The sequence below is a fragment of the Tachyglossus aculeatus genome, chromosome 10, assembly GCF_015852505.1.
Source record: "Tachyglossus aculeatus isolate mTacAcu1 chromosome 10, mTacAcu1.pri, whole genome shotgun sequence".
Taxonomy (NCBI): Eukaryota; Metazoa; Chordata; class Mammalia; order Monotremata; family Tachyglossidae; genus Tachyglossus; species Tachyglossus aculeatus.
The window spans coordinates 19,102,287-19,118,308 of record NC_052075.1 but is presented as its reverse complement, the minus strand read 5'-3'; the positions used below and the strand labels follow the sequence as shown (position 1 = coordinate 19,118,308).

Below are 16,022 nucleotides of genomic sequence, written 5' to 3'. Positions count from 1 at the left end.
GAAGCTCATTGTGGGCAAGGAACGTGTCTGCCCAATCTGTTGTATTGGACACTCCTGAGTGCTTAGTACAGTGCACGCACAGTAAGCGCTCAATAAATACCATCGATCGATCTCTCTGCTCACTAGAAAATCCAGTTTCTTCGACTCTTCTTAAGTAGGAAGTAGTATTATGTATTAACTGCCCGCTGGGGCCATTCAAGGTCACTCACAACCCGGGAGAAGATAAGTGCACGTACCGCAATGGCCACGCGCTCCCTTAATGCCTTTCACAAAAATCAAGATAATAATCCACTTTCCGATCCCTCACCCAATCGATGCTTCTCTGAGTTCTGAAGGCTGTAACCCCCCTGGTTACTAAATTCAAGTTAGTCAATTCTTCTAGTGCTATTTTCCAATTTTCCTCCTCTGATTTCTGGCCCTTTGTTATCACTAATTATTTCCCAGGGTAAATCCTGCCTGCGCTTTCAAATTCCCAGGGGAACAAGTCCTCTGGATTATATGCTCCTTATGGGCAAGGATCATGTCGGCTAATTCTGTTTTACTGTGCTCTTCCAAGCGTTCAGTACAGTGCTCTGCACATAGTAAGTGCTCGATAAATATGACAGACTGACCCAACGGTTTCTATTTGGTGCTTTCACGTCCACCATTTACTTTCCTTATTCATTCATTCATTCATTCATTCGTATTGAGCGCTTACTGTGTGCAGAGCACTGTACTAAGCGCTTGGGAAGTCCAAGTTGGCAACATTTCCTTACTTCCTACTAGTCTTGATTTAGGGCTAGTCGTTCCACAGAGGACACACAAGGTTTTCAATACCACTGAGGAAAAGGTTAAAATGAAAAAAAAAAGCATTAGTTGCTTCGATCCTTTTAGGATGACAGTTACGGTGGTTCTGATAAACCCTGAGGCACTATTAGCAAGACTGTCCGAACACTTGAGTTACATTAATTTAATTCTGCTGGTATGTTTGGTTTTGTTCTCTGTTTCCCCCTTTTAGACTGTGAGCCCACTGTTGGGTAGGGACTGTCTCTCTGTGTTGCCAACTTGTACTTCCCAAGTGCTTAGTACAGTGCTCTGCACACAGTAAGCGCTCAATAAATACGATTGATGATGATGATGCTGGTACCTTTCCAATTCTACCATTCAGGGTCTATAAAAATAGCTTGAGCTCAACTTTCCTGGTGCCCAAATTTACTCTCTAATTGTACGTTAGGCAGTTTGGGATGAGAATTAACACAATCAGCTCTGCCCTTCCTGCCTTTCCGCACTAATCTACTGCAATCCAGCCCACACACCTTGCTCTTCTAACGCCAACCTATTCAATGTGCCTCAGTCTTGCCCATCTCAGCCCCTGCCCACTTCCTCTCTGGCCTCGATCTCCCTCCCCGTCCGACAGCCCACCACTCTCTCCATCTTCAAAGCCCTACTAAAATCTTTTTCTCCTCCAAGAGGCCTTCCCTAACCTCTCATTTCCCCATCCTATTCTCCCTCTCTTCTGTACCCCTTAAATATAATAATAATAATGTTGGTATTTAAGCGCTTACTAGGAGCGAAGCACTGTTCTAAGTGCTAGGGGGATACAAGGTCATCAGGTTGTCCCATGAGGGGCTCACAGTCTTAATCCCCATTTGACAGATGGGGTAACTGAGGCTCAGAGAAGTTAAGTGACTTGCCCCAGGTCACACAGCAGACATGTGGCGGAGCCGGGATTAGAACCCATGACCTCTGACTCCCAAGCCCGGGCTCTTTCCACTGAGCCACGCTACCCCAACCCCCCAGCACTCGTGTCTGCCATTTCCCCTATCCGTGATTTACTTTGATATCCGCCTTCCCGTCAGAAGGAGAAGCAGCGTGGCTCAGTGGAAAGAGCCCGGGCTTTGGAGTCAGAGGTCATGGGTTTGAATCCCGGCTCCGCCACATGTCTGCTGTGTGACCCTGCGCAAGTCACTTAACCTCTCTGAGCCTCAGTTACCTCATCTGTAAAATGGGGATTAACTGTGAGCCCCACATGGGACAACCTGATCACGTTATATCCCCCCAGCGCTTAGAACAGTGCTTTGCACATAGTAAGCGCTTAACAAATGCCATCATTATTATTATTATTAGACTCTAAGCTCCTTGAGGGTTTACAACCCTACTGTATTGCACTCTCCCAAGCGCTTAGTGCTCTCCCACAGTAAGTGCTCAGTCAATACCACTGATTGACTGATTAATTGATTTTAGATTACTGGGGGCTGTTGAGGACACTGATGGATACACTGTAGAGTCACTGCTTCAGTGCCCCCCGCCCCAATAATCCCACAGTGGGTCTTTAGGAGTTGATTTAACGTTCATCCCCAAGTGCGCAATGTACATCAGTACCAAGGAACACATTTAAGCCGAGAAAACTGGGCTTTCTATTTCTAAACTCTTCGTGTGGGCGCTCCGTAGGATGCAGTACTAGGTTTCTTGGCCACCTTTTGCTGGTCTCGAATGCCTGATTTGGGTCACCATTTTCTATTTCCAATTGACCAATTCTGTGTCTTTTTCCTTTATTTCTGGTGTCCCCAGGTCTCTCCACGCCTGGAAAGGTAATTTATAATGTCTGCAGTTCTGTCGGTTGTTTCGAATAGCCCGCTTTTAGTTCGTCCTTTCCTTTCTCAAAACGATTATTTTTTCCAAATCTCCAATTTTCCTACTTCTGACATTTGTCATCATTCAAACACCTCGCCTCGGTCATTTCTGTTTAAAATGACTCCTCTGCAAGGTAACGTACATTATTTCCTTAATCTACAAATCACTCTATTTTGGCCATTTCCACAGTAGCCAAGGTCATTGTTATTTGCTATCTCTATGCTATCAGACTGTGAACATCTCAAGGGCATAGACCACATCTTCTATGTTTACAGCATGCTCCCTCAAAAAGAGCTCTGAAAACAATAGGTGCTCAGTAACAATCCATCCGTGGTATTTACTGAGCACTTACTGTGTGCAGAGCACTGTACTAAGCGCTTGGGAGAATGCAATATAACAGAGTTGGTAGACACATTGCCTGACCACAAATAATACTGACTCACGTTAATATTTTTGTTTTTTATGAATTTTGATTATCCACAGCTTCAGCGCCTCAGACATGTAAGAAGAATAGATAGTAGAAGGATACCCACCACCTCAACAGCCTCGTCTGCTTATTCTGTGCCTTTACTTCTCAGACTTGCCGGTTTCTCTTTTGACTTGTATTTCGCAAGCGTCACCTTTAGCAATTCAGTTCCGTCAAAATTTTGGGTTCAGAACATCTTAACAATGGGCCTATGGAGCTACCACACACGGCACTTCATTGTTTTTTTTTAAAAAATGGTATTTGTGAAGCGGTTACAATGTGCCGATGCCGGAGGAGATACGAGATAATCGGGATGAACAGTCTCTGTCCCACATACGGCTCACTGTCTCGATCCCCATTTTACAGTCGGTGGAACTGAGGCACAGAGAAGTGAAGCGACTTGCCCAAGGTCAAACAGCAGAGCCGGGATCAGAACCCACTTCCTGCCTCATTTAAATGCGACCTGCCTAAACCGTCACTTATCTGTCAAGGCTTCGACAATGTAAAATACTTTTTCCGAGAAAGAGCCTGAGCGGAGGGAAAAGTCACAACTTTAAACAGAAATCCAACAATTACTCCAGCCCCATTCAAAACCTTATTGAAGACAAATCTCCTCCAAGCAGCCTTCCCAGATTAAGCCCACGTTCCTCATCTTCCATCCCTTCTGTGTCACCCTGATTTTCCCTTTGCCCTTCCCCGCCTCCCGGCCCCACAACACTTATGTACATACCTGTAATTTTATTTATTTGTATTCATGTCTGTCTCCACCGCCCCCCCTCTAGTCTGTAAGCTCATTGTGGGCAGGGAATATGTCTGTTTGTTGTTGTATTGTACTCTCCCAAGCACTTAGTACAGGCGCTACACAGAAGCAGCGTGGCTCAGCGGAAAGAGCCCGGGCTTTGGAGTCAGAGGTCATGGGTGCAAATCCCGCTCCGCCAATTGTCAGCTGTGTGACTTTGGACAAGTCACTTCACTTCTCTGTGCTTCAGTTGCCTCATCTGTAAAATGGGGATGAAGACCGTGAGCCCCCCGGGGGACAACCTGATCACCTTGTAACCTCCCCAGTGCTTAGAACAGTGCTTTGCACATAGTAAGTGCTTAATAAATGCCATTATTATTATTATTATTGTTAAATACAACAATGAGCATGCAGACAAATTTCATATTATTTTTCCAGAGGCTTGAAAAAGTTCCAATTAATAACACGTACGTCCAGGGGAAAACATACCCCACGATACCACTGTTCACGATGCAGCCACATTTTAAAGAAGCATATTACAGCTGCCCTGTGGGTTACACCTGTTTTCTTTCCCACCAAAGAATCACAAAATTCTCTCTGCTTTTCTTTTTTTGTTTTTGAAAAAATTCCATAAAATCTCCCTTCACTCTTGGTCACATTTCCCAGTATCTTATTCTATAACCCCAGAAGAGGTACCAGCGTCTAAAAATAAAAGCTGCTACTCCTTCCAAAATCCTAGAAGAAATAGCCTGATTTGAGCCCTGCCATATTTAGTGTCTCGAAACATTTCATTTTTAGTACATTTTATTTAGTTCATGTTATATGAATACATGAGCGCTTAACATTACCATGGAAATCATCTTCACAGTTTTAAATGGCGACCTGTATTTTGGGCAGACTGTCCGTGATTTATAACGGCACTGCAGAGCAATTTTGCTTCAGCAAATTAAACTGTATTCTTTATTCCGACGCACGGTTAAAGTCTTTCATTTGAATTCTCTAAAGCTGCCTTCATTCCATTGAAATCCCGAGGATAAATCTTCCTCTTTCACCCGTTATTCAAAACCCAGTTGGCTTGAATTATTATTTCTCCAATTTTCTCACAGCCATCGCAGAATACAGAAGAAAGATTAAGTCAATTATATAGTCGCAATTTTGTATAATTAACAGAATAAAAGTTCTCTAGAACTCTACAGTTATAGATTTTTAGTTCTGTGGAGAGAAAATGAATCTTTACACCGCTGAGGAACCGGTGAATGTTCAAGGATATTTACCTCTTATCTGCCTGTCAATCACTCTCATTTCTTTTCTTATCTTCAGGGACCACTCATTGACCTGGAAAAAAAAATTGAAGGAGATATGTTAACACCTGTGACTTTTGTTAAAAAATGAATTTATGTATGTGTAGCAGGTAACAATATTCTTCGACACCAAAGACAACACTGTTAAAGCAACAGGTAAACTACACTTTTTTGTATATGAGTTTCCAGCCAAAACTCCCCTCACACTAACTTCAACCATTCTTTACACGCACAAAAGAAATGCAGACTGAAATAAATCAAAGTCAAATGTAATGAACATACCTAAAAATCCCAGCACTAAAACACTGGTCTTTAGAGAGTCCCACTTCGTTAAGAAAGGCCACAGTTATCAAAGTCTATTTATTAGCACAACTTCCAAGGTATGGTAGTGGCTATGTCAAAGGGTGACAGATTGTTTGTTCCCCTCTCCAGCGGTCATGAAAATCTAATTAGTAGCCATAGTGCTTAGTACAGTGCTCTGCACACAGTAAGCACTCAATAAATACAATTGATTGAATAAATGGAACATCTACACCTATAAAGTACAGAATCATACCTTCACCCTCTTTAGGGCGCTGAATTCTGCCTATTAAAAGTCTGCTTTGCTTTTCTGGGGGCACTGTGGGTGTCCTGGAAATACCCGCCTTCAAAGGCAAGCAAGAGAGCAAGGACCATGCAATATTAATCACTTGATTGATCGATCTTTGTACATATTTATTACTCTATTTTACTTGTACATATCTATTCTATTTATTTTATTTTGTTAGTATGTTTGGTTTTGTTCTCTGTCTCCCCCTTTTAGACTGGGAGCCCACTGTTGGGTAGGGACTGTCTCTATATGTTGCCAATTTGTTCTTCCCAAGCGCTTAGTACAGTGCTCTGCACATAGTAAGCGCTCAATAAATACGATTGATGATGATGATGCTTACTGTGGCAGAATACAGCAGAGTTGGTAGACGTGATCCCGGCCCACAAGGAGCTTACAGTCGAGAAGGGGAGACAGACTGTGAGATAAATCAGGGATGGGGAAATAGTAGAGTAGAAGAGTTATTTATTGTGGACCTGAGGTGAGTACTTAAGGGGTACACAGCTAAGCGTAGAGTCAAGGCAGAAGGGGCAGCTGATAGGGGAAATAAAGAAGTTTGCCTTCTTGGAGATGTGATTTGAGGAGAGTTTTGAAGATAGGGTGAGTGGATGTAGACGGGTCGGGAGGACGGGGGGAAGGGGTCGCTGGAAAGACAGACAACATCGAAGTACATCGAGTAGGCTGGTGTGCAGAGGGAGGAGCAGAATGTGTGGGTTGGGTTGTAATAGGAGTTCAGCAGGGATATACAGGGGCAGGCTTTGAAGCCGACGGTAATAATAACAATAATACTAATAATGATGGCATTTATTAAGCGCTTACTATGTGCAAAGCACTGTTCTAAGCGCTGGGGAGGTTACAAGGTGATCAGGTTGTCCCGCGGCGGGCTCACAGTCTTAATCCCCATTTTACAGATGAGGTAACTGAAGTACAGAGAAGTGACTTGCCCAATGTCACACAGCTAAGTGGCGGAGCAGGGATTCGAACCCATGACCTCTGCCTCCAAAGCCCGGGCTCTTTCCACCGAGGCACGCTGTTTCTGTTTGATGCGGCGGTGGGAAGGCAACCACTGGAGGTTCTTGAGGAGTAGGGAGATGTGGACTTGGAATATTTTTTTAGAGAAATGATCCGGGCAATAGAGTGGAGTACGGACTGGAGTGGGGAGAGCCAGGATACGGGGAGGCCCACGAGGAAGCGGACGCAGTAGTCGGGGTGGAATGTGATGAGTGCTTGGCTCGGCGTGGATGGAGAAGAAAGGATGAATTACAGCAATGTTGCGAGGGTAGAACTGGCAGGATTTCACGACAGACTGAATGTGTGGGTTGAAAAATGATGAACTGAGGATAATGCCAGGGGTATGGGCTTTGTGAGACAGGGAGATGGTGGTGCTGTCTACAGTGATAGGAAAGTCAGGGGGAGAACAGGGTTCGGGTGGGAAAATGAGGGGTTCTGTTTTGGATCATCATCATCATCAATCGTATTTATCATCAATCGTATTTATTGAGCGCTTACTGTGTGCAGAGCACTGTACTAAGCGCTTGGGAAGTACAAGTTGGCAACACATAGAGACAGTCCCTACCCAACAGTGGGCTCACAGTCTAAAAGGGGGAGACAGGGAACAAAACCAAACATATTAACAAAATAAAATAAATAGAATAGATATGTACAAGCAAAATAAATAGAGTAATAAATATGTACAAACATATATACATATATACACGTGCTGTGGGGAAGGGAAGGAGGTAAGATGGGGGGGGATGGAGAGGGGGACGAGGGGGAGAGGAAGGAAGGGGCTCAGTCTTGGAAGGCCTCCTTCTGTTTTGGATGTAATAATAATACTGATAGCATTTATTAAGCGCTTACTATGTGCAAAGTACTGTTCTAAGCGCTGGAGAGGTTACAAGGTGATCAGGTTGTCCCACATGGGGCTCACAGTCTTCATCCCCATTTTACAGATGAGGTAACTGAGGCACAGAGAAGTGACTTGCCCAGAGTCACACGGCGACAAATGGCGGAGCCGGCATTTGAACCCATGACCTCTGACTCCAAAGCCCGGGCTCTTTCCACTGAGCCACGCTGCTTCTCCACTCTGTGTCAGAAGTGGGGTGTAGGTGGGGAGGATAGAGCACAAATCTGGGAGTCAGAAGGACTTGATATACGGGGAGGCAGAGGAGGAGCCTGCAAAAAAGACTGAGCGCTGACCAGAGAAACGGGAGAACCAGGAGAGGACGGCGTCCACGCAGCCAAGGTTAGATAGTGTTTCAAGGAGAAAGGGGGGGGCCACAGTGCCAAAGACAGCCGAGAGGCCTACGATGGATGGAGTTGAAATCAATCAATCAATCAATTGTATTTATTGAGCGCTTACTGTGTGCAGAGCACTGTACTAAGCGCTTGGAAGCGTCAGATTTGACAAGAGGGTTAGTGAAGCGGGCAGAAGCCAGACTGGACAGGGGTCGAGGAGAAAATTGGAGGAGAGGAAGTGGAGGCGGCAGGTACCGACAACTCACTGGAGGAGTCTGGAGAGGAATGGGAGGAGGGAGATGGGACAATGACAGGAGGGAGATGTGAAGGCAAGAGAGGGGTTTTCTTTTTTTAGGATGGGAGAGACGTGAGCAGGTTTAAAAGCAGTGGGGAAGAGGTCACTGGAAAGTGAACAGTTGAAGATCACGGTCAGGGAAGAAAGAAGGGAGGAGGCAGGTATTTTGATGAGGGGCAGAAGCGCAGGGGGAAAAGGGATAGATTTTGATAGGAGGTGGGATATCTTTTGCTAACATCCTCCCTTCATGCCTGGGACAGCCCCCTCCCCCCCCCAACCCCTGCCTATCCAAGAGACCACAGAAATCCCATCATCACAATCCTTCAGAAATCACATCTCAATCAATCATACTGAGTGCTTACTGAGTGCAGAACACTGTACTAAGTGCTTGGGGGAGTATAATATAAGAGTTGGTAGCAACATTCCCTGCACCAAACAATCTTACAGTCAAAAAGGGGCTATCTCTTCTAGGAGGCCTTCCCCAGTTAATCTCTCTACCTTCCCTTTCCCAACTTTCACTTCAGCCCTTCTGCAGCACCTAAACGCCTTGAGGACAAGGATCATTATACTACTGTACTGTACTCTCAAGCGTTCAGTATAGCGCTCTGCACACAGTAAGCCCTCAGTAAACGCTACTGACTCACACTCCTATCCGGGTAACAGTCTGTATTATGAAACTACAGTCAAAGAAACAGAAAACCACAACAATGAGGTAAGCGAGTTTTTCGAAGGGCTAGTAGTGAATGAGGTAATATGCTCTAGACAACATTTAAGGGCTCAGAGAAGTGTTAACCCCAAACTTTGTTTACAACTTCACTGTTTCCTGACTCACACTTGGCTTCTTGAACAGATTATTGGTGCCATTTCTAGTCCACATTCTAGCAGAAAATTGCTGGACGTGAATAAGAGAGTGCAGGGGTATGACCAATTAAATCTACCATCCTTGAATTGGCGTTCAATACAACCCCGCTCCTTAAAGCAGGACTAAAGATATGGAGTCAAAAAAAAAAAAACAAACCCAAAACTGAGATCCAAATGGAAACTCTTTTCTGTACTTCTTTCGATCTGGAGACAGTAAAAAAGGAGGATAACCAAGAATTCTAATATTATTGACCTCTGACTCCAAAGCCCGTGCTCTTAACCTGATAACCTTGTATCAGGGAAGCAGTGTGGCTAAGTGGAAAGAGCACGGGCTTTGGAGTCAGAGGTCATGGGTTCAAATCCCGGCTCCGCCAACAGTCACTTGTGTGACTTTGGGCAAGTCACAACTTCTCTGTGCCTCAGTTACCTCACCTGTAAAATGGGGATTAAAACTGTGAGCCCCCCGTGGGACAACCTGATCACCTTGTAATCTCCCCGGCGCTTAGAACAGTGCTTTGCACATAGTAAGCACTTAACAAATACCATTATTATTATTATTATTTGTATCTACCACAGTGTTTAGAACAGTGCTTGGCACATAGTAAGTGCTTAACAAATACCATCATTATTACAGTCTTTTACATCTTTTACATCACAGTCTTTTAGACTGTGCGCCCACTGTTGGGTAGGGACTGTCTCTATATGTCGCCAACTTGTACTTCCCAAGTGCTTAGTCCAGTGCTCTGCACACAGTAAGCGCTCAATACGATTGATTGATTGATTGATTATTATTTTAAAATAATAAGGTTTGTCTCCCCATGGAGGCTGTAAGCTGCTTGTGGTCATATCTACCAACTCTGTTTCACTGGACCCTCCCAGATGCTTAGTTCACTGCTCTGCACAATAACTGCGATTGCTTAATTTTTCTTACATCTGGAGGTTACAGTCATGAAAAAATACAAGCTCCAAAAGGTGGCAGAGTCAGAATTAGAACCCAAGTCCTCTGACTCCCATGCTCTTTCCTCTGGGCCTGGCTGCTTCGCTAAGGTGGTTTCTTACCGGTTTCCCCTGCGGTCTATTCCGCGACTGTAATCTCACAGGGAAACACCCACTCAATCAATCAACCGTATTTACTGAGCGCTTACTGTGTGCAGAGCACTGTACTAAGCGCTTGGGAAGTACAAGTTGGCAACATATAGAGACAGTCCCTACCCACCAGTGGGCTCACAGTCTAAAAGGGGGAGACGGAGAACAAAACCAAACATACTAACAAAGTAAAATAAATAGAACAGATATGTACAAGTAAAATAAATAAATAAATAGAGTAATAAATATGCACAAGCATATCATCATCATCAATCGTATTTATTGAGCGCTTACTATGTGCAGAGCACTGTACTAAGCGCTTGGGAAGTACAAATTGGCAACACAATATACAGATATACCCCCCTTTTAGACTGTGAGCCCACTTTGGGTAGGGACCGTCTCTAGATGTTGCCAACTTGTACTTCCCAAGCGCTTAGTCCAGTGCTCTGCACACAGTAAGCGCTCAATAAATACGATTGATTGATGACTGATGATACATATATACACAAATACCATGGTGATCATTATTATGCCTGGCACTATAGTAAGCGCTTAACAAATACCATGGTGATCATTATTATGCCTGGCACTATAGTAAGCGCTTAACAAATACCAATTGTGATCATTATTACGCCTGGCACTATAGTAAAAGTTTAACAAGTACCATCATGATCATTATTATGCCTGGCACTATAGTAAGCGCTTAACAAATACCAAGGTGATCATTATTACGCCTGGCACTATAGTAAGCGCTTAACAAATACCATCGTGATCATTATTATGCCTGGCACTATAGTAAGCGCTTAACAAATACCATGGTGATCATTATTACGCCTGGCACTATAGTAAGCGCTTAACAAGTACTATCGTGATCATTATTACGCCTGGCACTATAGTAACGCTTAACAAGTACTATCGTGATCATTATTATGCCTGGCACTATAGTAAGCGCTTAACAAATACCATGGTGATCATTATTACGCCTGGCACTATAGTAAGCGCTTAACAAATACCATGGTGATCATTATTACGCCTGGCACTATAGTAAGCGCTTAACAAATACCATGGTGATCATTATTACGCCTGGCACTATAGTAAGCGCTTAACAAATACCATGGTGATCATTATTACGCCTGGCACTATAGTAAGCGCTTAACAAGTACTATCGTGATCATTATTATGCCTGGCACTATAGTAAGCACTTAACAAATACCATGGTGATCATTATTACGCCTGGCACTATAGTAAGAGCTTAACAAGTACCATCATGTTCATTATTATGCCTGGCACTATAGTAAGCGCTTAACAAATACCATGGTGATCATTATTACGCCTGGCACTATAGTAAGAGCTTAACAAGTACCATCGTGTTCATTATTATGCCTGGCACTATAGTAAGCGCTTAACAAATACCATGGTGATCATTATTATGCCTGGCACTATAATAAGCGCTTAACAAATACCATGGTGATCATTATTATGCCTGGCACTATAGTGAGCGCTTAACAAGCACCATAGTAATGATAATAATAATAATTATTATTAATAATAAGAAAGGGGGAGCCCGCCCCCCCAGGCCCCATTACCAGTTCTTTGGGCGGCCTGTCCTGGCTTTTCCCAAACAGGCCCATAGCGAAACGACAACTTTCTGTCCCTTCCGGCTTTCCGTCCGCGGAGCCGAACGGTGCGCGTAACGTCATCTATGAGGGCGGGGCTTGGAGGGGCCGGCGCGCAGGCGCACGACGGGGCCCGGGTTGGGGGGACCGGCGGGCCGTGATGGCTACGCGCAGGCGCGTGACGCGGCTGGGGCTCGGAGGGCTGGGGAGAGCGGCGCGCAGGCGCATGACGCGGCTGGGGCTTGGAGGGCTGCGCGCAGGCGCATGACGAGGCAGCGCCAGAGACGTTACTGCGCATGTGCGGAGGGTGGGCTGTCGTTTTCAGTCAGGATCCTCTGTTGTTCACGTGACAACCTGAAGGCTTTTTCTACCTTAATAATAATAATAATGGTGGTATTTATTAAGCTCTTACTATGTGCAAAGCACTGTTCTAAGCGCTGTGGAGGTAACAAGGTGATCAGGTTGTCCCATGGGGGGCTCACAGGCTTAATCCCCATTTTACAGATGAGGGAACTGAGGCACAGAGAAGTTAAGTGACTTGCCCAAAGTCACACAGCCAAGTGGCGGAGGTGGGATTTGAACCCATGACCTCTAACTCCAAAGCCCGGGCTCTTTCCACTGAGCCACGCTGCTTCCCTTCTTCACAGCAATAGGCCTTGAAGTTTTAGTGCCAATGGCTACGACCCACACTTTCCCACAACGTGACCTTTTTTACGGTGTTTGTTAAGCGCTTACTAGGTGCCAGACACTGCACTAAACGCTAGGAGTAGATATAAGCCAGTCAAGTGGGTTGCAGGCCCCCATGGGGCTCACCCATTTTACAGATGAGGTAACTGAGGCGCTGAGAATAGTAATCATTTCGGTACTGCTCTGAGAAGTGAAGTGACTTGCCCAAGGTCACCCAGAATAATAATAATAATAATGGCATTTGTTAAGCGCTTACTATGTGCCAAGCACTGTTCTAAGCGCTGGGGAGATACAAGGTGATCAGGTTGTTCCACGCGGGGCTCACAGTCTCGATCCCCATTTTCCAGATGAGGTAACTGAGGCACTGAGAAGTGAAGTGACTTGCCCAAGGTCACCCAGAATAATAATAATAATGGCATTTGTTAAGCGCTTACTATGTGCCAAGCACTGTTCGAAGTGCTGGGGAGATACAAGGTGATCACGTTCCACGCGGGGCTCACGATCTTAATCCCCATTTTCCAGATGAGGTAACTGAGGCACTGAGAAGTGAAGTGACTTGCCCAAGGTCACCCAGAATAATAATAATAATGGCATTTGTTAAGCGCTTACTATGTGCCAAGCACTGTTCTAAGCGCTGGGGAGATACAAGGTGATCAGGTTGTTCCATGCGGGGTTCACGATCTTAATCCCCATTTTACAGATGAGGCAACTGAGGCACAGAGAAGTGAAGTGACTTGCCCAAAGTCACTCAGAATGATAATAATAATGGCATTTGTTAAGCACTTACTATGTGCCAAGCGCTGTTCTAAGCGCTGGGGAGATACAAGGTGATCAGGTTGTTCCACGCGGGGCTCACGATCTTAATCCCCATTTTACAGATGAGGTAACTGAGGCACTGAGAAGTGAAGTGACTTGCCCAAGGTCACCCAGAATAATAATAATAATGGCATTTGTTAAGCGCTTACTATGTGCCAAGCACTGTTCTAAGCACTGGGGAGATACAAGGTGATCAGGTTGTTCCATGCGGGGTTCACGATCTTAATCCCCATTTTACAGATGAGGCAACTGAGGCACAGAGAAGTGAAGTGACTTGCCCAAAGTCACTCAGAATGATAATAATAATGGCATTTGTTAAGCACTTACTATGTGCCAAGCGCTGTTCTAAGCGCTGGGGAGATACAAGGTGATCAGGTTGTTCCACGCGGGGCTCACGATCTTAATCCCCATTTTACAGATGAGGCAACTGAGGCACAGAGAAGTTAAGTGCCTTGCCCAAAGTCACACAACTAAGTGGTGGGGCAGGATTAGAACTCATGACCACTGGCTCCCAAGCCAGGTCTCTTTCCACTGAACCACACTGCTTCTCCGAAGCAAGGGTCAGAGCTAGGGTTAGAACCCAATCCTTCTGACTCTCGGGCCTATGTTCAGTTCAATTCAGTCGTATTTATTGAGCGCTTCCTGTGTGCAGAGCGCTGTACTGAGCGCTTGGAAAGTACAATCAGCAACAGATGGAGACCGTCGCTGCCCAACAACGGGCTTATGTTCTATCAACTTCAAGGGGTGAGGACGTGAGAGACCCCACTCCTCCTGTACATATGACCCACCGACATTTATTTCCTGGCTCCGCGTTCCCACATTCACCTCCGTACTCAAAGACGACACAGAGAATGAAATCTGCCTGTCGTGTAAGTAGCATTTTTGTCCTTCCTTTGTACGGATCACGGTTCCAAATCCCGGGGAAAAAAATACATAGAGAATGAAATCCGCCTATCGTGTAAGTAGCATTTTTGTCCTTACTTTGTACGGATCGCGGTTCCAAATCCCGGGGAAAAAAATACATAGAGAATGAAATCTGCCTGTCGTGTAAATAGCATTTTTGTCCTTCCTTTGTACGGATCACGGTTCCAAATCCCGAGGAAAAAAAATACATAAAAATCAATCTCAGGCCCCAAGGGTCTCAAAATCTAAGAATAATATAATATCATCTGCCCGGATCATTTTAATACAAAAACGTTGTTGAGCCTAGCCTGCAGCCTGTAAAACAGTAGCTGTCCAATCCACATCCAATCCATCAGCCCCTGCATTTAATAATAATAACAGTGATGGCATTTATTAAGCGCTTACTATGTGCCAAGCACTGTTCTAAGCGCTGGGGAGGTTACAAGGGAAGGCAAACCCCCAAGAATAGAGGGTGAGGGAGAGGATAGCCTTACCTAAATCAATCAATCAGCCCCTCAATCCGTGCTATTTACTGAGTGCTTATTATCTGCACAGCACTGTGTAATAATAATAATAATGATGGCATTTATTAAGCGCTTACTATGTGCAAAGCACTGTTCTAAGCACTGGGGAGGTTACAAGGGAAGGCAAACCCCCAAGAATAGAGGGTGAGGGAGAGGATAGCCTTACCTAAATCAATCAATCAGCCCCTCAATCCGTGCTATTTACTGAGCGCTTATTATGTGCACAGCACTGTGTATAGCGCTTGGGAAATGATAATCAATAATAATGGCATTTATTAAGTGCTTACTATGTTCAAAGCACTGCGCTGGGGAGGTTACAAGGTAATCAGGTTGTCCCACGGGGGGGCTCACAGTCTGAATCCCCATTTTACAGATGAGGTAACTGAGGCACAGAGAAGTTAAGTGACTTGCCCCAAGTCACACATCTGACAATGGGCAGAGCTGGGATTTGAACCCATGACCTCTGACTCCAAAGCCCGTGCTCTTTCCACTGAGCCAAGCTGCTTCTCAATACACGATCCCTGCCCACGGGGAGCTTACAGCGTACGGGGGGTGACAGACATTGATATAGATTAGGGATAGACTGTGAGCCCACTGTTGGGTAGGGACTGTCTCTATATGTTGCCAATTTGTACTTCCCAAGCGCTTAGTCCAGTGCTCTGCACATAGTAAGCGCTCAATAAATACGATTGATGATGATGATGATAGGGGAAATAAGGAGAGTATAAGAATATTTACCCAGGTATTATAGGGCTGGAGCGGGTATCAAAATGCGTAAGGGAGCAGGGTTCATATTTTAAGCAGAGGGATTTGGGAAGGCCAAATCCACACGGATAGTCTACATGCAGAAAATTCTTATGAAGATAATGAAGAGGGTGCTGCATCATCGAAAGATAAAAGCCTTAATAGATTGGTCACGGCAAACTAGCTCCCCGTAACGCTCTGGATAATGGATGAATTGGATTCAACCTCAGGAACCTATCCACTGCAGTGATTTGTTATTTTTCCAAAGAGAAGACAGCGTGCTCTTCGTGTCCTTCGTTATGATGCACGTTTTCTGATCGCGAGAAGGCAAGTCCTGGGATTTAAATTGGGATTGGGTAGGAACCCAAAGGATCTCAGACCCCATTCGATCGTATTTCATCCAGTCGTTTTTATGGAGCACGCACTGTACTAAGCACTTGGGAGAGCACAGGAGAAAAATAAATAGAACACATTCCCTGCCCACAATGAGCTTCTTTTGGAGAAGCAGCGTGGCCCTAGTGGAAAGAGCCTCCAGACTGGGAGTCAG

General features: G+C 45.0%; 1 protein-coding gene across 1 annotated transcript in view; it reads right to left on the bottom strand.

The window, feature by feature from the left end:
• Positions 1 to 16,022, bottom strand: part of LOC119932999 (charged multivesicular body protein 3) — a 64,212-nt gene that overhangs the window by 17,440 nt on the left and 30,750 nt on the right. Inside the window, exons 1-2 of the mRNA XM_038752151.1 lie at positions 11,772 to 11,876; positions 5,093 to 5,153 (exon numbers count right to left, since the gene is read on the bottom strand). Coding sequence (XP_038608079.1) covers positions 5,093 to 5,153; positions 11,772 to 11,816 — 106 coding nt within the window. The 5' untranslated portion in view covers positions 11,817 to 11,876. Of the gene's footprint in view, positions 1 to 5,092; positions 5,154 to 11,771 lie in introns of the transcript that reaches the window.